Source organism: Haliotis rubra, unplaced genomic scaffold (genome assembly GCF_003918875.1).
Source record: "Haliotis rubra isolate DU_JTF1 unplaced genomic scaffold, ASM391887v1 Scf414, whole genome shotgun sequence".
Taxonomy (NCBI): Eukaryota; Metazoa; Mollusca; class Gastropoda; order Lepetellida; family Haliotidae; genus Haliotis; species Haliotis rubra.
In genome coordinates, this window is record NW_025767096.1 from 787,080 (window position 1) to 810,582 (window position 23,503).

The 23,503-nt window shown below is 38.0% G+C and overlaps 1 protein-coding gene across 1 annotated transcript in view; it reads right to left on the reverse strand.

Annotated features, from left to right (window-relative positions):
- LOC124288301 (transcription factor 4-like) overlaps nucleotides 1-23,503 on the reverse strand; it is a 155,287-nt gene that overhangs the window by 58,243 nt on the left and 73,541 nt on the right. The window contains 2 exon segments of the mRNA XM_046724818.1: nucleotides 7,894-7,952; nucleotides 9,293-9,404. Coding sequence (XP_046580774.1) covers nucleotides 7,894-7,952; nucleotides 9,293-9,404 — 171 coding nt within the window.

A 23,503-nucleotide genomic window follows, 5' to 3' on the forward strand; every position in this document is an offset into this window, starting at 1 on the left:
GATTTGAAACATATGGCCTGAATCTGGAAAGCTCTTCAACGCGAAGTCAAAAGAGTCGCCAAATACAAATCTTTGTTCTGACATTCTAGCTGCATGAACATTCTGCCTCATATTTTACACCTACACAAATCTACACAGCAAGTGATGTTTGAAAATATTTTCCTAACACTACCCATAGAAAATATGTGCCTGAAAGATCACGAACTTCTTTTACTAAAACCAGTAGTTTTTTTCAAACTAACATGAAAAATAAATGCCAAACACATTTCTATTACATTTTATTGACTGGTATGAAGACTTGAAGTGAGTGAGTATAGTTTTAGTAATATTCCAGCAATATCACGACAGGGGGCTCCAGAAATGGGCTTAGTACACATGTGGGGAATCGAACTTGGGCCTTCAGCATTACGAGTGAACGCTTTAACCACTAGGCTACCCTATCGCGCCTTGATAATGTGTCAGTTTGCTTCTGTGTTGACAAGTCTTGGTAGTCAAACTGCAGATATTACTGATATTTCCAAATGTACCCTTTCAGGCCATATTCCACTTTAAAACGCTTATTTGCAACAATTTTCTGTTTCTGCTTTCAACCCCCCATCTGCAATATTTTGCCTCAGTAAGGAAGCGTCCGATTGTACATACTTCATACAGAAATTTAAAACTATCTCAAATTTTCCGTAATGCCTAAGAAATATATCGCCCCTGTGTATACTTGTGAAGGGGTTGTCCTCACAGAGGGGATATCTGCATCGCTTCCTTCCACACGTTCCTGGTATACTATTTGTCTCGAGCCTATTATTCTCTCCCCACGTTCATCTATCCTGGGCCTATCTTCATCAGATATGTCGCCACCTATCCCATCATGCATCATTACAGTCCCCAGATACGCCAGGATTTTCAACATTCCAACAATCACCACCATAATTTGTCAAACTGCTCGTAAATAGAGAGCGGTGTTCTGTTTACCACCGATATACAGATCATAGGAGCAGTAAACGAACCTGGAGAGCCATTCCGACAGAAACCATACTGATCGGACACAACACACATTTAGAAAAGAGCCAGCATGAGAAAAAAATGTACGTAACAACAAGAATTAATACTTAGAGACATGAATGTGCTGTGAGGAATTTTGTATAACCTGTCATGAATTAACTGTTTAAGACACACGACTTGGTGAGGTTAATTACAGCACTCCGTTTCAACGGCAGATATTCCGTAATTCACCAAGCAAATAAAAGGTACCCTGTAGGATGAGATGATAAAGTTAACTGTCTAGCAACTCACATGCAGTTTGGATACTCCCCAGGAAGTTGAGAATGACAGTGTGTGAATGAGTATGGTTTTAAGCAATATTCCAGCAAGGGACACCAGAAATGGGCTTCACATAATGTACCCATGTGGGGAATTGAACCCGGTTTTGGGCGTGACGAGCGAACGCTTTATCAACTAGGCTACCTCACCGCCCCATCAAAACCTGAAAAAAGACCATGAAATGAATTCAAGTTCACGGAAAGCTATGAAAGAAGCCATACCTGAACTGGTTTAAGTTCAATAAAGTCACTTTCCCCATCGCTCAGCCTCATTTTGAGCGATTTAACTACGTCTTGTTCCACTGTCGCCACGGTTACAGATTTTCTGCTGATATTTCTCCAAAAATGATCGCCTATAAAATCATAGCAGAGTCGAAGAATTCACTAAGACTCTGACCACCTTGTTTCAAACAATCTATTTCTGAAACTATCTTCTTGTCTACTTCCAGTTCTTTGAAACCGTGCAATACGTCGCTTCTTTGGTTCAAATTGAATCACACTAATCCAGTTTTGTCAAAGAAATATCCTTCAGCTTTTCTTCAGATTTTTTCAGCACAATATTCCCATCTTCTTGGCATCGATGTCTCTTAAGACACAGTCTATTCTTGCTTGTTCTTTCCAACAGAACAAGGAGATCAAATTCTGGTGTCCGTATTTCCAGTCATCAAACAGTATACTCTGTGTGAGTGCCTCAACATTCCTTTCCTCTCCGTTTAATCCTTGCTTCTTGTTGGACAATGCAACTGTGGAATCTTTTTGGCAGTACCAATGTTGTTTTCTAAATATTAGCAAAAAAATCCAATGAAACAAAATAATAAAACACTTCTTAAAAAATCTTAGAAGTAACAATTCTTTTCCTATAGCAACATACAAGGTCATACAAATTCTACTGTTCTTATTTTCTCGTAATCAATTACAATTAAAGAATGTTGATTCAGGAATGCCCTGGTATATGAAAACCATAACACAAATCAGCCAACACATGTCCTACTGTGCTAACACATCACCATTCCAGGCTTACTTTTGGGGTTAAAAAGGACATTTTTACGTTATCAGGGTTATACTGAGCGAATTTAGTTTTACGCCACCTTTACCAATATTCCAGCAATATCATGGCGGGGAACACCAGAAATGGGCTTTACATTGAAAGAGTATTTTATCAGGGTTATAGTGAGTGAGTTTAGTTTTATGCCACCTTTACCAATATTCAAGCAATATCATGGCGGGGAACACCAGAAATGGGCTTCACATTGAAAGAGCATTTTATCAGGGTTATAATGAGTGAGTTTAGTTTTACGCCACCTTTACCAATATTCCAGCAATATCATGGTGGGCGACACCAGAAATGGGCTTCACACTTGAATTAACTTATCATTTCCTTGGTGAATTGTATCAAAACATGTCTTTAGAACACATCCATCAAATAGGTAACGTGACAATGTTTTCTTCCTAGATTTTCAATGCATCAACTGACAAGCATCTATGATCTGTAACGCTATCCTGAACCATTCTCTGCAAACAAGTCCAGATGCACAATATCTCTAAATCAGACCATCCCAAATGAAACATATCTTTATAAAAAAATTCAGAATTGTCTCAGTGAATCACAATAATGATATAATGAATTAAAATTAATTAACCCAAACAGGAAGAAAATACCAAAAAATATTAAAAAGCATACAATTGTTTTCAAAAAACATCTCCTACCTTGAGAGAATATATTATCTCCAAAGTCCCTGTCCCCAAAGCTAAAGGTTTACAATTGTATTTTTCAACTGCGCCATATGGTTTGAGAAAATTCAACATGTCTGCCACCCATCAATATTACTAGTTGTACCAGCTCAAGGTAACAATGCACGGCCCCGTTAGCATAACAATACCTATCAGCTACATAGGAAGCATCTCGGATAAAAACTGGGATATGTTTTTAACCGATACTGGCTCCAGCTAAGTTTCCACAGTTGTGGCCTACTTGTTGCATGCCTATCAACATAAATACAATATGTAGACATTTTCAGAAATTTTTTGTTTGTATTTTTTATCTCCAGCTAAATGTTAGGTATAAAGCCCTCGTGGTGATATTTAATGCATTACTACCACTGAACTTCAAATTCCATCTTCGTTATCAGTATCATCCTAATTATCTTAGTATCAGCGATGCAGTCCCATCGTATTAATTCATCAGAGACGTTTAATTAGTATCTCAACACAGCAGTGCTTCAAAGAAGAAAACCATGGCAATTCAGCTGAAACAGCAGGAGACGTCTAAATCCAATTGCTTTATACATCCGTAACAAGTTTGTGATATAACTTTGTATCACCCAACTGGGGTTTAAATGAAGTCACATCCTGTGCAGCAGGGGCGGGTTCAGAGACCTCCACATAAGCTGAGATTAACATGCTGCCCTGAAGAATTATTTTTGAATGCAAACATGAATTTGTATGACCTTCTACATCTTGCTATTCAATACTGACACTGAGTTAACAGGACTGTTAACATTATGATCAACATTAAAACTTATATTCAAGCTCATAAAAGAGATTATATCAAGATTAATAATATGCACACCTTTTTTCAATTATGTTCTTGCTGTTTGTCCATTTGAACAAATCCAGGTCCTCAACATGCCGGTTCCTAGGTCAGCGAAACTTGTCAAATGTTTCCTCCATGCATTAACACCTGAGGTTAGTTGAACTGATGTCCTTTCGAATTCCCTTCAAAATGCGCAACAAGTTTGACTTCCAGAATCGTCTTCCTTCTGTGCAAGGTCAACAAAGTGACGGGATCCACTTGTCTGTCAACAGTGCTGTATGCTGTACATGGAAGTACACACTTGATCTTCAGCTCTTGAACATCCAGGAACAGGTCACCTCGCCTCGTCCACAGCCCTGGTGCTCTCAATATTGGTGCGAATGTCAAGCAATCAGATCGAGCCTGAGGGCCAATTCATGGATTAACAAAGACCTTCTCATGATCCAAACGTTTTACGGGACCTCCTGGGCACTGGAACAACCCACCTGTCTCCTGTTGTGTAACAACTCCTTACAAAAATGTTATCAAATGAAAAGGCCTGTTTCCTGATCTGATTTCAGAAAGCTTTGTGTAGCATCCGAAAAAATATTAAAAAAATATATCTCAAATTCACATGTATAAGTCCCAGTGTTAATCCTGTTACGTCAACACAATGTCTTCAGCAAGGAAGGGAGCCAGTTTCGGATTTCACCTTTCTGCATCAATAAAAAAAAAACACAAAAAATATCAAATTCACATCCAAAGATCCCACGGATAGACATAAATCCAGCAATGTCCTGATCTCAACAGAGGGTGTCCTCAGGAAGGACGGTCCTGTTTCCTCCGCAATTAGCCAGCAGTAGTTCTCCAACTACCGAAGCACAACACAATATGTTGTATCAACAATTACAACCCCTAGTGGAGTGTGTCCGGGTGGGTCGCTGGCAACAGCTTTGTTATTATTGTCCAGCCACTTGTTGAAAAGACCAGCCTCGTCTTAAACTACATTAATCTACAGGCACATCGGAAGCCGATCACGCTAGTCGCACAATGCAAATCTTCATTTGGGGGCAGAGAAAACCCGAACTTTATGACAATGAAATGAATACCCGGATCAATATGCAGTCATTTTTCTCTCAGATCAGTTTCAAACTACTCAGTCTATGAATCAATCGAAAAATGCCGTTTGAAGTACAACACAGAAAGGGCTAGCCCTATTGGTATTGACTACCGATATTTGTTGGAGTATTCATGCTTGGGGAACAATAGAAACGCACACATCTGTTGCCCTGTCAGGTATATTGACTAGCGTATGCAACAGGTGTGTGGACTGTGACTGGCTGATGCAGATAGATAGGACAATAGGCACTGAAGATAATTACAAGCCAGGCAAAATATATTAAACAGCCTCGAGAACATAAAGTGTGTTTCTAAAGCTTGATCAATAACCACTGGAATATTTAGAAAATCGTCTTTGTTTTATTACAATGTTTATCATAAGTTTGTAGGTGAAGCAGTTGGCTTGGTAGGACAAGATTTATTATAACAATGTCTGGACAACAGCAAGTCAGCTAGGATTTCAGTTCATGAATCCTATACATCTAGCCATACATATAGGTACTGTATGTGTCTGCGTTGTGAAAATGGCTTCCACAACCATTGTTCACAAATGTCATAAATTTCTTTGGAATATTCTCCAGTCATATTCACCAGGAAGGATATACGGAATATATTATCATGGTTTAGCCACAGTCCACTGAAGCAGCAACACTTCCATTTCAACAACTCCCAGAATTAGTTTTAGTTTTGGCTGACAGAACGTATCCATATATTAGAATAAGAATGTGACGTGATGAGGTGACAAAGCTAGCTGGCTCTCAAGTTTCTCAACATCAAACATTTACATGTATCCCGCCATTTGGTAGGGATTTTTCAGCAGTTGTGTCCAAAATGAGGCCCAGTACTACACCAAACACCTGAAATAGTTCCTCCCCCCCTAAATTATAATAGAGAATGATATAAAGTGTCATTTTAGAATAATTACTATAAAACTAACAGGACCAACTATTAGAAAAGGCTTTTATTACATGTTTTGACATACTCTCAATAAATCTCCAAACTTAAAAAAAAGGACAGAAAATTTTTTTCCCAGGACCTGACACAGCCACTTCATTCCGTATGCCAGATAAATCCCAGATTCATTGACAACTCTCACGAACAAGGGTGTCTGATCTGATGTGCATCATTTCAACAATTAAAGATTGAACTAGTTCCATATCGGACAGATGTGGATTCAAACTCATGCCTTAAGGGCTGGTGAGCCCTGCAGCAACACTACTGACCAGCCTACCAGTGCTTCTGTTAAATGCAAAAATCTTCTCGCTCTTTCTTATAGAGTGAGAAAGTGAGTTGGGTTTTACGCCACGTTTAGCAATATTGCAGCAATATCACGGCGGGGGACACCAGAAATGGGCTTCACACATTGTACCCATGTGGGGAATCGAACCTGGGTCTTCAGCGTGGCTAACAAAAATTTGTTAATGTACATATTCAGCAATTTTTTGTTTCTATTTGTGTCTCGTTTAACACATTTTAGAAATATTCCGGCTACACGTCACTGGCCTGAAAATAATCAAGTCTTGGTCATAAAATCCAGTGGTTGATATTGCAAGCTGACAACCCAATCCATTTAGTTGCTTCTTAGGCCAGTGGCGAGTGCTGTGAACAAATTCAAAACTTAACTCCACAGAAAGTGAGTGAGTGAGTTTAGTTTTACGCCGCACTCAGCAATATTCCAGCTATATGGCGGCAGTCTGTATATAATCGAGCCTGGACCAGACAATCCAGTGATCAACAGCATGAGCATCGATCTGCGCAATTGGGAACCGATGACGTGTGTCAACCAAGTCAGCGAGCCTGACCATCCGATCCTGTTAGTTGCCTCTTACGACAAACATGGGTTACTGAAGGTTCATTGTAACCCGGACCTTTACATGTTCCTCACCCAGTGTAAGCAATATGACAATATGGGACATACACTATACCATTGTTGGGAAATGAACCTAGGTCTCCAACATGAGTAAACACCCTACCCAATACCCCACCAATTTGGGTTTCCTGGAGTCAAACACAGACACAGTGGTTCAGAAGGATCAAACTTGTTATCAATCACAAGACAACACAAAATAGTCAAACAAAAGTACAAATTTATAGAACAATACCTAAATAGATTTAAATTTATAAAAAAAAACCAACTAAGTAGATTATCAGATCAAAGGTAAGTGAATAAGGTTAACACTGCTTTCAATATTTCAATTACATCACAGCAGTTAAGCGACTGGATCCTGTCACTACAAAGGGAGACAACTCGTATCCCTCAGTGAGAGGGCAAGTCAGCATCATGCATCACCATTAACATCCCAGCTTTAAAGGCATTAATCCACAAGATATAAATCACATTATAAGTCTCAACATAACGCAGATCTGAAAAACAACAGGTGTTACCACAATGTGACCAGAGTGGCCTCAAACATTGTCTGGCTAGCGAACATTTATATGTTTGTTGTTTAACCCTGCACTGGGCAATATTCCAGCGGTTTGTAAATAATCTGGACCAGACAATCCAGTGATCAATATGATGAACATGAATTCGCAGTTGGGATACGATGATATGCTTCAACCAAGTCAGCGAACCTGACCACTAATTCCCGTTCGTCGCCTCTTACAACAAGCATGGGTTACTGAAGATCAGTTCATACCCGAACTTATGGTGAATGAGTGAGTGAATTTAGTTTTACGCCGCACTCAGGAGTATTCCAGCTATATGGTGGCGCTCTGTAAATAATCGGATCTGGACCAGACAATCCAGCGATCAACAGCATGAGCATTGATCTGCGCAATTGGGAACCGATGACGTGTCAACCAAGCCAGCGAGCCTGACCACCCGAACCCGTTAGTCGCCTCTTACGACAAGCATGGATTACTGAAGATCAATTCTAACCCGGACCTTTATGGGTCCGAACTTATGAGTGCCTGAAAGGAAATTAATGAACACTAAAGTCTACTCACAACACCAGTTTTTCGCCTTTTCCCATGATCAGGAGGGGTGAATTTTCCTGTAGGTCGACCTGCCAAAGACAAATTGTCATTGTGTTATTTACTTACACTCTTTTTACATACAAATTGTCAAGTCGTGAATACACAATGCCATTTAGAAAGCAAACAAATGTCTATAATGAGACTCATTGTTGGTTTGTTGATTAACGCTACATTCAGCAATATTCCAGCTATATGAAAGCGGTCTGTAAATAATCGAGTCTGGGCCAGACAATCCAGTGATCAACATCATGAGCATCGATCTACACAATTGGGATATGATGACATGTAAACAAAGTTGACAAGCCTGGCCACCCGATCCCGTTAGTCGCCTCGTACAACAAGCAGGGGTTACTGAAGAGCAATTCTAACCCGGATCTTCACGGGTTATAATGAGACAAAACCCCAAATGTATTAGAACCTGAGAAATTGTAATCCCAAATATAACATATGTTCAACTGTCAGGTCAGTGAAGTGACTGAGTTTGGTTTTACTCCGTTTTTAGCAATATTCCAGCAATATCACGGTGGGGACACCACAAAATGGGCTTCACAAATTGTACCCATGTGGAGAATCGAACCCGGGCCTTTGGCGTGATGAGCGAACGCTTTAACCACTAGGCTACCCACCGCCCCATCAATGGAGTGAGTGAGTGAACGATGTTCAATGCCACAGTCAGTGGTACTCCAGCTGGACAAGACATGAACCAGCTGTTGATATTATGTTCATCGTACAATGTAGTCAACTGACCCAAACATGGATTTTGTCATGGAAAAGTTGACTAACTGTGATTAAAGTAACCAGATATTTAAAACATCAATAGTGTGGACATTAACCAAGCTTCTATCATGTGACCATCATGTTCGCTAGCCAGAGCGCAAGCTAATAAAAGTTCATAAAAGCAATATGACATGTCTATTCCTCAGTCCCAGCATGAAGTGAGTGAGTGAGTGAGTTTAGTTTTACGCCGCACTCAGCAATATTCCAGCTATATTGCGGCGGTCTGGACCAGACAATCCAGTGACCAACAGCACGAGCATCGATCTGTGCAACTGGGATACAATGACGTGTCAACCAAGTCAGCCAGCCTGACCACACCCGATCCTGTTAGTCGCCTCTTACGACAAGCAGGGGTTACTGAATGTTCAGTCTAACCCGGACCTTAACGGGTTCCCAGCATTAAGTGGGAGAAGGGCCTTAAATGATTTGTAAAAGTTCGATCCATTGATGTCAACAAAGCAAGGATCGTAATCTTGTATAAAGGCACATACTCAGATCCTATCGCACATAAGGTATGCAACTCTGTAAGTAAACTGCCATCTGTTCCCTTTACATAACTGTTGCTTCAGCTTTAATCTGATTGGTTGTTTACCTCTGTTGTACTCATCCATTGGTCGTTTACTGTTGTAATAAGGCGGAACTGTAGGTTTTGCTGAAGCAATGGAGTCGGGCGATAACGGCATATTATTACCACCAATCATTCCCTGGAAAACAAAAATATAAAAATGAAACATAAGCATTCTCTCACATTTGAAAGCATTACACTGACTGGCAGCAATATCATGGCAGGGGACACCAGAAATGCGCTTCACACATTGAACCCATGTGGGGAATCGAACCCGGGTCTTCGTGTTGACGAGTGAATGCTTTAACCACTAGGCTACCCTTAAACTTAAGACATTATTACTGTTAACAAACTGAAACAGGCAGCAGATTACAGTTCACCCTTGTCTCTTTAAATTTCAAATGTATCACCAATTGCTGATGAAACTTTTTTTCGGATGACACAGATTGAAACAGGAGACACAGAAACTCACATGTATGCCTTGATGTTTGTTTCGTTTGGAATATCTTAATCTAGTAAGTTCAGTTTCACGCCACTTTAAGAAATATTCCAACGACATCGCAGCACGGGGACACCAGAAATGGGCTTCACACATTGTACCCATGTGGGGAATCAAACCCAGGTCTTCGGCATGACAAGCGAACGCCTTAACCACTAGGCTACCCCACTACCCACTTATTGTAGAAAAACATACAGGACAAAAAAGGGGAAAAATTACACAAAACACGATTCTAAACAACAGATTTTACACTGCTGTGACCAGGCGAACCTGGCAGGAGTCCGCGTGCAGGAGGCTTGCCACAACTCACTAAATATAGGAAATCAATAGCATAGATGGACAGGTTCAACACTGTCGTGAAATAAAATTTCAACTCAGTATCGATTATCTTCAGTTCAGGTAAGCTAAGAAGCAATACACCCAGGTCAGTGTTTTATCTCAACCACAGGCAGACTTGAGTGAATGGAAACATTTTGCAACTGGTCACCAATTTTCAATATATTTTACTCCTATTTTGATCATGATTGTTGTTCCTTTTTACGACCTGAAAAGAATTCTCCCGTGTCAAATTGATGTGTATTTATACCTGACATATCTCATATAGCCAATCAAAAACTGAGTTAACATAACTGAGCAGCCTACGCATGATCTGGATCAGATAAACCTATGATTCAAAGACCCAGATACGATACAAGTGAGTTAAAATTTAATTCAAAGTAGTTATAAGGTTTTATCATTGAACAAGGGTATTGTACCTAAATAGTGACATACATGTGCTTGTGGTAGACTAACATGGTCTCTGAATATATATACTGAAGGAAACAAATAAGGGAACACCACTTTCCTCCCACTGTGCTATTCAAAACTGGTGGTGAAAACTGGAAAATATTAAAGGAACGCTTGAGTTTTCCTATTTGTTTCTCTCAGTACATAATTTTGAGAAATACAAATAATTCCATTGAAATTGGAAAGGAGCCCCTGTGAGATGGGAGATTAAGAACTGGGAAATGTAAACTTGCTTCATTTGGGCTTTAGCAAGGCAGAAAGTGCTGGGCGGATGGGGAGATAATGTTCAGAGAGTACGAGACTTGTAAGGCTTTGTCAGATAATCCCGTCCCACTGAGATACATGCCAAAAGCAGTGTTAAAAACCTTTCAAAACTTCCCACTAGACCACAGGACCAGTGAGTTGACAATAATTAGTGTTCCTGTCTGTACTTCACTGGTCCAAAATAACATTCGTAGATTTACTTAACTATCAATACTATTATATTCATTTGAACTTTTAACTTCTTTTAAATTTACTTTTTACAGTGATCCTGAGTAATCGCTTCGACTTGCGAGTATTACTTTAGTTGAATCCTCGCTAAAATATACGATCAAACCTTTTAATTTAAAGACAATTTTAATTTCCATTTAGATGGGGAAAAAATTTACTGGTCACCAGGACCACTGCAAACTTATCATTTAGTGGTCCTGATTAATTTTTACTAGTCAGGGACCACAGGACCAGCGTAAATTTCCCACACTGCAAAGTTAAACAGGAATAATCCATTGTCAGTTTACCAGCACTAAATAACCAATCCTTGTGTTATCCCTTAACCCTGAGTGTAAGGCAAGGCAACAAGAAGTACCATTTTAAACATCTTTTGCATGGCGCCACAGACCTCCACGGATCAACATGATTGGCCGGATCAAACATGAATTAACTTAACTACTAGAGCATTACCACACCTATCAAATTCTGGGATCAAGAGATTCTGCGGTTTTGATTCCCATCCTTAACATCAGAAATATACAAGAAATGACTTCACATTCTTGTTTAAAAAATATTAAACAAACATGCACCAGAAGTCCCACCATCACTTCAAGAATCAGTCAAGCTAGTGAGAATAATTCAATATCAGTACAAATGCATATTTATACCATAGTAATGTAAAGACTATTTATATCACATTTCATTCAATGATGAATAGTCGTATATATCACGCCACTGAAAGATTGATTGTGTGGCCAGTTTGTACCAACCAATTCGCTCATACAGCCCCAGGAAGAGGACACATATATTTCCTAACATGGCCGACTAAAGTTATCAATTCATGCCATCAACAATCACTTCAGTTCACCCATCTCTGGGAAGAAAACTTTGGGTGTGGTTTGGCTAGATCATATTCATTCATGCGCACTATTAAATGACCAGGCAGGTGACAACTACCTTGAGAGTTTAGTTATTCCCTCTTTGATACAAGAACACTACAGCAATCAATGCTGATCTTACAATACCTCAATTCTGAGGGCTCGTCACACATTCTTAACCTTAGTTTGAAAGTCTTGCAAATGAACAGAACATTACTTAAACCCTGATTTGTACCTCAGTCAATTCTTAAATACCTCAATTCCGAGGGCTAGTCACATGTCATTATCCATATTTTGGAAATCTTGTAAATGGACTCCAAAGCATTTAAACCCTTATTTGACCCACAACCAATTCCTTAATACCTCAATTCCGAGGGCTAGTCACATGTCATTATCCATATTTTGGAAATCTTGTAAATGGACCCCAAAGCATTTAAACCCGTATTTGACCCACAACCAATTCTTTAATACTCAATTCCGAGGGCTAGTCATATTCCTATTATAAATGCTGTGGAGTTCTACCCATAATCATTTTAAACCTGATTGGTTCCACAAGCAATTCTTTAATACCTCTATTCAGAGGGCTAATCACCCATTCCCATCCTTATTTTGAAAGCCTTTTAAATGGACTCTAAACCAATATTTTAACCCTGATTTGTTCCACAGGCAATTCATTAATACCACAATTCTGAGGGCTAGTCACACATTCCATATCCCTATTTACACTGCTTTGTAAATCAGCCCTTAATCATTATTGTAGCCCTCATTTGTTCCACAATCAATTCTTTAATACCTCAATTCTGAGGTATCCATATTTTGAAAGCCTTGTAAATGGACGCCAAAACATTATTTCGGTCCCGACTTGTCCCGTCACTTCACGAACACCAGGACAAAAACCTGCCACAAATCAATGCCGAGTTGCTGCTTTCCTGCTAGTTGGTGCGTCTCCCCCTCCGTTCCTTCCCTCCCTCCCCTGCTCTGGGCGAGTCACATGTGCAAGCCAGCTGCACACCCCGTGTGTATTTAACATTTCAGAATCAGGGCCCGAGCTGCCTATATCCTTTACTTACACATCCAGAACCTTATATCTACCCGCAAAAAATTGAAATTATATCCCCTTTTCTGCTATACAAATAAAATACACATGGAAAGAATCCTGCTCGAGCTCAGCCGAACTGAAGTCGGGAACAGTGTAATCCCATGTGGCCACCACAAGTCGCGTTCTTTTCCGCAAAATAAATCGTCCTTTTGCCCACGCTGGCAAGTTAGGTTTGAGAACATCCGGAAGTTACACACCCCTCTGTTTTTACCACTTTCCACTACGTTTCTTTTTTATCTCTTGATTCTTGAAGACATATGTCTGTGGTACAGGTTTTCCCGTATTTTTTCAATATCATACATTTGTCATCTGGATTCCTGTTCTCAACCTGATGTTGATATTTGTGTTCTATGAATTTTGAAAAATAAATGTGAGTAAATTTTCTTCATTAATTCAACAACCCCCAAACATCGGAATTTACCAAGAAACAGTTTTCTGTTCTAAACTGAAATATTATGAACTTATTTTTTGCGCTTTGTTTCTCATTACCCAAAATAGAATTGTAACAGAGTAAAACAATCGACTTGTGAAAAAAACACAAAGAAAGCATTTTTCAAGTTTCATTTGCAAACATGATTTTAGATTAAGTTTTTTTATCCCATCTTACGACAACAGAACACAACCATCGACTATCAATTCAACCATTATCTGCTGAGGGGGTTTTTAAGGGATATTATACTGATATTTCTCACTGCATACATTCAAAGAATAGGCTATACATTGATCAAATAACAAGAGGACAATATTTTGAACAAGAATAATTTCAAAAATAAAATATTTCAAAAGCTCAATACATCCAAAGGTTGTAGTGAGTGCAATTTGTCATCGCATCCCAATTGCGCAGATCATTATTGATCACTGGATTGTCTGGTCCAGACTTGATTATTTACAGACCGCCGCCATACAGCTGGAATATTGCTGAGTGCAGCGTAAAACTAAACTCCCTCACTCACTCACTGAGTACAATTTTCATTTCAACTCAACTTCCAGAACAAGTAAAGATAAGCGGTGGTATAAGATCAAACAGGACAACTATGACAGCTGATTACAGTTCCTTTAACACCTGTAATTATCTGGTATTAATCTTAATGAAACACCTGAAGTTCAAGATAATATTCCCTTAAGGCCAGATCAAATTTATTTCGTGTTTTACAGATTTTTGTCCTCAGAAAACATAAACGCAGGAGGGAAAAAATAAAATAAAATAAAATCACCAGTCAAAGTAATATTCCTTCTAAATATTAAAATTATTTAACTTCTAGCAATTTATGAAGTGTATAAGGGGGCCAAAAACAATAACAAAAAAAATCTTGTAAGTTCACATTTTTGGCTAATAAGAACATGAGGATTATATTTTTTTAGCAGGAAATTTATTTTTTCTTTCTTATTCTTGAAAAAATATGACCGGCGGATCTGTAAAACAAGAAATAAAATCGGTCTTGCCTAAACAGAAAACCCTTTTTCCAAGAACCACCTATGGCCAATCTTCACAGTATGAAACAAATTACAAGTTGTCTTTTATCATGCTCTCAAACTGAGAAAAAACCCTCGCAATTGCCATTCAGATATCATTTTAGTACAATTAAAAAATCAGCAAGAATTGATAGTATTTCAGTGTACTTGAAATAAAAGAACATTTTCCTTTTTGGTAAAAAGATGCCATATTTGACACAATCTCACTCAAAAGTCCAAGTAAATTTCAAGTTATAAAATATCTTGAGCGCCACACAAATGTCATCATTTCAAATTCTATTCTTTTCTCCACATTATTCTATTTCTTGAATAACTGAAACAATTCCTTTGAAAAGGAATATACTTACTTAAACAAAGCTAAACCAATATCCACCAATTTCAAAACATTTCCAACCCAGGCTAATGTTTTCACAATAATACTATATCTTAAATGTTGCCATAATAAATATCTATGTTAAAACTCATAAATCTCAAACCAATAAGACAAGATTACTGTCAAACTAGTATGTCTTCATCTCACACAATCTAAAAACACCACCATATTCAGCAAAAAAGTTGAGTGAGTTTAGTTTTACACCACTTTCAGCATTATTCAAGCAATAGCACGGCGGGGACACCAGACTGACTGACTGAGTTTGGTTTTACGCCGCTTTTAGCAATATTCCAGCAACATCACGGCGGGGGACACCAGAAATGTGCTCACACATTGTGTCCATGTGGGGAGTCAAACCCAGGTCTTGGGCGTGATGAGCGAACGCGAACCACTAGGCTACCCCACCACCCCACAAAGGTTGAAACATTTCCCATAAACACAACATTCAGATTTACAGAAACAAATATTCACCTAAAACTAAGTAGCAGCTTGGTTTCAGAATGGTATTCCTAAAAACTACCTATGTAAGAATTGACAAAATTGACAAACTTTGCAGGCAGACAGTGTTGTATACTCAGTAAGAAGCTGACAATGTAAACTGACATTGATTTATTGATAACTTCACACTTCGACAGTGGCACACTTTGGTCTTGTCTCTGGGTCTTGTGGAAATACAGTGCAGCACATTTCATACATTTCACATATATTTCACCTACAGACAGCATTGTCTAATAATCAAGTGAGTGAGTGAGTTAAACTTTAAAGTCACTCAGGCAATATTTCATCATATCGTAACTACTACAGTAAATACTTTACAATTTTATTTGATAAAATTTGTCGTCAAAGGACAGTAAAACAACTAGTATATCACAGTTCGAGATTTAAAACTAGCATGTAACTAGCATTATATACTATTTAGGCCATTACAACATAAAAACAGGCTATAGATTGCCAACAACTGAAGGTAGATCACCATACGAGGAACCATGGGGACTTACAGTACCGTTGCTACTTGCATGGACCCTAGTTGGATTTACACCATCCCTTCAGTCGCTGGCAACTGTAGGAAACTTTAGCCATAATTTAAAATAACACAAATACTACGTTTAAAAATCTGGTACATACAAATTTACTTTGAAAGTTTTTGGGGTGTAATAATCCAGACTTGCTCAGACAATCCAATGATTGAGATCATGAGCAACATACAAAGCAATTGGGCAACCACATCACGTTTCCATGGCTACCACCTGACACCTGCTACTTACCCAGATCAACACAACAACACTCTATCTATAAGTGTAAGTCTCGAGGTGAATGTTATGTCAGCTCTGATGCTGAGATTGCAAATAACTTATGAAATGTTCCTATCGTTAATTTTAATTATTTATCATGCAGCATTATCAGCAATCCCCAATTTTAACTAACCTGAATGAGAAATACCTGTAGCGAGAAATACCTGTAGCGAGACATACCTGTATCAAAGACCTGAATGAGACATACCTATATCAAGACACAACTGTGTCGAAAATACCTGTATGAATCACGCTACAAATGCTCCCAGAACACTTCCGCGAAAAGACAGGTTTAGTCACCATGCAACTTTACTGTTTCCATGGCAATGATAATATGAATCATATCATATAAGTTACAGGTGAAATTTGAATTGCGTATATCAGAACATAGAGGCATAATTTTCATTAATGGTGTTGACATGTTTTATCACAGATTGTCTGGATTGGGATAAGTAAGGTTTAACTATATACTGCAACTGATTACAATTGTTTTTAATATGCTTTTAAACGTACAAAATAGAATAATTAGATTATGGTGATTTCTTTTTATATTGAGTGAAAAATTATTTAATCATTAACTTGCCTGCAGTGTATATGAATACACAGCTAGCAGTCTTTACACACTGTACATCTTTCATAAAATAAATGTTTTAAATTATTTTTCTTTAAATATAATTGTCATGGAAACTCTACATGCAAAGTAGACACTATTCATGGAGAAGTTACAAGAACTTGTCGTAAATTGTGTCAACATTGTATTTATATCAATATTATTTCTACTACTGTTGGGTATGACTCCTTGGGCTGTTGTAAAGCAAGCATCCCTTTCCCTTCCATAGTGCAAATAGCATTCAATGAACTCTAGAAAACAGTGTCAATCTAAAAACATATTTTTATCTCTGAAATGCACAATTTCAACACAAATTGCACACTACATAAACCCAATATTGTAGTTCTCAAACAAGTGTCCAAAATTTTAGCAAACTTTCCAAGCAGCCCCTGAATCACACAAAGATCCCAAAGCAAATATTGAAGACATTGGATTCCCGTTTAGATGGGCTGGGATTTTTTCTTCAGACATAATCAAGCCCTGTGTTATCATTGCAGGGCTGCGCAATATAACCGGTTTACCGGTATTTACCGGTTCAGACATGAAAACGATACATATTGCTTTATGTTGGTTGAAAACCGGTATTTTGACTTGCATTCGTAAAACTTCGTAACACTCGGAAATCTTCGGATATGTCCATGTTTCATTTGTGCCAAATATTATTTACATTTCTATTTTGTCATGATTAAAAGTTGTTGTTAAAGCTTAATCAAGCATAGTTATTTTGTTGTGCTTTTGCTCTATAAATCAAGCATTAACTTGATTATAAGTAGTTTTTTGCTTAAAAATACTTCAGGCAATATATAGCAATACATATCGCAATACATGCTTTTGCATCGTAATATGAAAATCCTGTGCAATACCCACCCCTAATTCATTGCTGAAGATTTTCTATATATGCCTTGCATCTTTTAAAAAATAATAATGTGCTTTTCCGAGTTCATTGAAATATTGACAAAAGTTTGACAATTACAGTTTCATATTTCTATTTAATTGATAACAATTCTGAATGTTTCAGAATCTGTTTCAAATAAATAAGCTCCTCAAATTAACCAAATTCCTGACATCTAACCAAAATCCCAACCCAGACTCCTAAAAACAAAATGGTCGTTCTCTTTTGTCAAACACTCAATTCAAAGGATTGTCTGTAGGTATTTATGAATAAACCAAATACAGTTTGTCACAACTTACGCTGTACCAACTATTGATCCTGTATAATTATAAAAATCATCAAACAAATTAAAGTTCACAAAGAAAAGGTTTCAGTAATCACTCGACATCCTACATTCTAATCCATTTAACATCTTGGCCGTATATACAGATCAATCTTGGAGCTAAGTCTGTTCCAATACCAATAATTGACGCAACAAAATTTATGAGCTCGTCCACAGGGACGCAGAAAAAGTCCAAATACTGTTGTAAAAATTCCAATCAAGTGACAATAAGTCATCACTGAGTTTGCTGATAGCTGGGTTATAGTATTATTTGCAATTTAACTACTGTAACAATTAATGTGAGGATCATGATACACAATACGATAACAGTATTGATAATAATAGTTAAGTGTCTGGGACCCCCATTTTGTTGTCCAGGACCCCTGAAAATTAAGAGTATGAGTCCCAAGGACCCCGCAAATAACCGACTCCATGTAAATCCCTGAATAATAGTTAAACTTAAAACAATTTGTGCACTGTCAATTCAACAAATCTGTAATAATCAAAAGGAATTAAAAGAAAACCTGTTTTTCACAAAACTGTCACTAATCTGATGAAACAATGTTTCATGGAAAAATTCGAGATTCTTAAACTTATTCTCAGTACCTGAAGTCAACATACTGTCCAATTTACATATTAAATGATGTTTAACACAACTTGGTTGTTAAATACTGCAAAAACTATGTTAAGAAAAAAATATTAATTTGTTTAGTAGTCCATTCACGTTTAATGTCCTCTGAATATCACAAAATCACAGTTCCATCATCCCTTATTTCACTTCTCAAACAACTTGTAATAGTCCATATCCGGGAGATATTACAATGATTACAGTGACTACACAAAATGAAAAAGATAAATGTGACTTTACAGAGGAACAAAAATGTTCAGAATAAATATTCTGGATTTAACCACTGCTTCTTATGATTAAACATTAGGTAGACATTCTGAACATCAGCTGTGTCTCCTAATCTTTTACGGACACATACTCATGGGTATTGCTGTCCATACCAGACATAACATGTGCCTATTTCCAACACTACTTCGGACATGTCAAACTTGACTGACATGTCCACTGTTTGCAACCATAGCCATGTACAGACAAGGTGACTGTCGGAAACGGTCCCACAATTTGAAATCAGATAAGGACAAGGTCAGGATCTCCACATCTGCGGCAAGATTCTACAGCTGAGACAAGATTTTTTTAATCAAAAGAAAATCAAATTGCAAATAACAAAAGTTTCTGTCTTAATGATGAAATGTATCTAAATTCGAGTCCATAGTTTGCAACAAGAGCATGGTAATGTTGAGGCGGACATTATGATTTATTAGCACATTATGATTTATTAGCACAAACAGACCAACTGTTTCCCAAACAACTGTTTCTCTTTTGGATTGTCTGATCCAGACTTGATTATTTACAGACTGCTAATGTACAGCTGGTATATTGCTGTGGGTGGCATTAAACAACAAACAATCCTTTTCAAAAGATTCTCCACAATACAAACTAACAAGAATATATTTATTGCAAACAGAGTAAGCCCATATTTAACATTCATTCATTCCCAACTATTTTATTATGAGCTATGTATTTCAACCCTCATGCCACCGTAATACCACATATCAATCAACCAATCAAATCAATCAACCAATCAAATCAATCCAAAAGAAATCCATAATCGAGAAATTCCAAAAATATTCAACAATTGAAAAATACAGGAATTTAATCAGCAATAGCTTTATATTTGAATTATTCTAAACAAACTTGAAATTGACCAGTAATTAGTTGAAATTTCAACAGTGTGGATGCCGTGTATCCATTGATCTCCCTTCCTGGTATATCAATTTGATTTATATTCAACTGTGTCGGACAATGCCACTTCCTAACAGCGATAACACCTACGTAGTGTTGTCATACCTGTCCAGTTTTCACTTACCTACAAAATATTGTCATACCTATCTAGTATTGTCATACCTATATCGTATTCACATACCTGAAAATTATTGTCATTCCTATCGAGTATTGTCATACCTATAGCATATTCAAATACCTGAACAATATTGCAATACCTATAAATATTGTCATACCTATCTAGTATTGTCCTACCTATAGCGTATTCACATACCTGAAAAATATTGTCCTACCTATAAACATTGTCATATCGATATAGCATTATCATACCAGCAAAGCATTGGCCTCCCTGTATGATATTGTCCTACCTGTATAGGAATGTCCTACCTTTATTGCAATTAACAATATCTTTACCTGAGACAGGAACATCGGGTGGCCCATGTAGTACCGACTCGCGTAATATCCAGGGTAGGAATACATGATGGATGGATACGACCAATTACTCCATTACAAGAAAATATCACCAATTAATTTACAAGCATCAAATTGTCACCAAGGAAGAACAATCGTCATAATTCCCTCGCTGTGTAAACCGTTATATCCTCGCAAGGGGATGACGATATCAGAAATATACCACAGCCGAATGTTTGAAAAACCACTGTTGATTCTCAACTTGTCACTGAAAACTTGTGGGTAGAACAACCCTTCAACACAATGAATCAAGAATCAATCCTACAAGAATAGTAAACAATCTGGCCTCAAGATGGTCCGAAAGGCTCTGATATCTTGGCAAGGAATGTCAACATTCACAGTAATAAAGTAACAAAAAGAGAAAAACTAGTGTCGCTTGTATATCATCCTGTTCCTTCTTCAGATTGGTATCACTCAAAATCCTGAAAACATCCACGGAACAAATCCTACTCTGTCTTGTATCCTGAACAGTTTGAAAGAACTCGGAGTTCTAATACGCAAAAAGAGCTGTGACCAAAATAGAGATCAAGATCGCAAAGAAATCTTCCGCTTCATCGATAATGGCAACCCCTGGTGCAGAGCCAGACAGTTGGTTGGATAAAGAGGGAAGGAATCGTGGCAACTTGGTCGAACACTTCTCGATAACCAGCAACCCTCCTGAGACGAGACATGTAGTGGTGCTTAACTTTCCCCTAACTAACACACATCGTACAGATCAGTAACCAAAAATATTTATCAATTAAAACCACATGTGCTTGTCCCCCAACATGTGCTTGCCACACCCCCCTAATTTACATATTCCCTGTGGGTGGGGCTGTGTTCCGAGCATTGACTGACACATGTTTGACGTTGTGGGTTACAAATTAGGAAAACATGTTCACGCTTTTTCCACCAATTTTCATTTTTTGTCGAACAGCACATTTCATTAGCCTGATTATAGACAAAATTTTGTTTGTTGTTTATTTACTGCAGAATTTGTTGTTATTGACTTGATTCCTACAATTACTTTCATAATTAGAAGCCTTCGTCAAATATGGCAAAACTTGAGACGATATTTTTAAAATCTAAAAACAGGCTGCAGACTGAATAAATATTCCATTTGTTTTTATTCCTTTGAATTAGCTGTCAAGGACTTGATGAATATAATTACCCATTGAAATTTTCTAAGATATATGACAAGTCTCAAGGGGACGTTTTAATACAGTAAAAGTGCAAACTGAACAAACACTGAATAATCTCACGAAAAAAAACCCATCTATCATCAAACAGCAAGCAAATCAGGTTTCCCAGCAAGCTGTCTAAGGGAGACTACTCTTGCACCCTTATTGCAACAAAGCCCAGAGATGAAAAGGGCACTACTGTCTTTGTCCTCTCCACAGTAGTACTATGCTGGGCATATTACTTCTTTTTCTGTCGTATTTCTCCCCTTTAAGAATAGACACCAAACACAACCGATATGTTCTTTAAACCCTGAGATCAAACCTTCCTCTTGATCAGATTAATGACAAGCAACCATTGCTCCTAACTTTGTGATTCTTGGATTGAAAAACCCATTTCTCCTTTAACAAATATTTTCTTATAAATTTTAAGATCAGAGCTCTTCAGTCCGCCATCCCGTACACTAATTAGCCGGAATCTAGTCACTTGACGCGACAACTAATTTATCTGAAATGTCCCGAGTCGACATATCCCAAAATCACAAAGGAAGTGAAACATCGTATCCTTCCGCCTCAGCCATACCACAACGTAGTCCCAAACCAAACGAATATCATTAATTACTCCCTTTGGGATTCTCCACAACTGGGATCCCGTCAAAAAATTTCTGCTACAGTTATGGCCGTTTCTCTTTCCCGACGCTGTTGTCTGCCTACGTAATTATACCGTGCTTCAAGCCGGGTTTAACACCTGCGCCCAAAACTTGAACGCATACATAGAACGGGCAGAGCAATTAGAGCAGTGAGTAGTAGCGCGTGTACGTCTAATAGTGCCGCAGGACTCGCGCTAAAAGGCAGGTATACACATTTGCCATCTGAGGCCCCCATTTCTCCAGTAAATACAACGAAAAATGAAAACGGACTCGGCTAATTCTACAAAATGACATATGGGTAAAGGAGGACATTTTCCTCAAATCATCCAAGTGGTTAAGCCAATTAGTCCTATAATGTTTTTTCCCGTCTCTGCGTCAAAGATTCCAAAGTAGCTATGTTACTCTTAGCAAAGTACAGCAAAAGTATTTAAGTGCAGGGGAATATACGTCCGCATAAAGCTACTTCAAACGCTGCGACAAGGTAAGCGGTAGTCACATGTGGTGTACTCCGATTCCAAGAAAAAAACATTTTGTCATTTTCTTCCACGAGGATCAGTAGGTTTCAGGCTTAATAGAAGATGAATCACCTCATCAGGGCCCGAACTGATAGTAGTTATAGAATACACACAGTAGGGAACTATCCGCTGCTAATCCCTACGATGATTATGGACAAAAAAGCACAATATTTCTAAAGATAACTGTATAAAAATATTGGATATAATTATATCCGAGCAATTTGTCTTCCTTGGCCGGGAATGTGGTTTTATGACTGAACCACAACCAAACCAACGAGCGAGATGGAACAATATTTCAGTAATTTTGTGTCAGGTTAAGTGAGTGAGTGAGGAGGCTTTAAAGTCGCTTTTAGCAATATTCCAGCAATATCACGGTGGGGACACACCGATGGGCTTCACACATTGCACCCATGTGGGGAATCAAACCCGGGTCTTGATCATGACAATTGAACGCTTTAACCATCAGGCTACACCACAGTCTGTCACCTAAGAGTGAGTGAGTGAGTATAGTTTTATGTCGCTTTTAGCAATATTCCAGCAATATCACAAGCATCCATGTGGGGAATCAAACCTGGGTCTTCGGCATGACAAGTGAACGTTTTAACGCTACACCAGTCTGTCACCTAAGAATACAGCTCAGAGTGTTACAGGTATGAGGTTAGGTGAAACAGGGTTTAATATCACATTAAAAATTATTGGATATACATAACAACATACATGTGTGTGGCTGATAAGGTTTCATAACCATCATCTTACCATAAATCTTCTCATATCATATCATGAGAATGGTTTGTACACCTTACAATAACTGGATTCAAACCCATGTTGGACAGACAAGCTAATGATTCAACCACCTACTAGCCTATTTATTGTTGATTGGCAGACACTGCTGTTTGTAAGG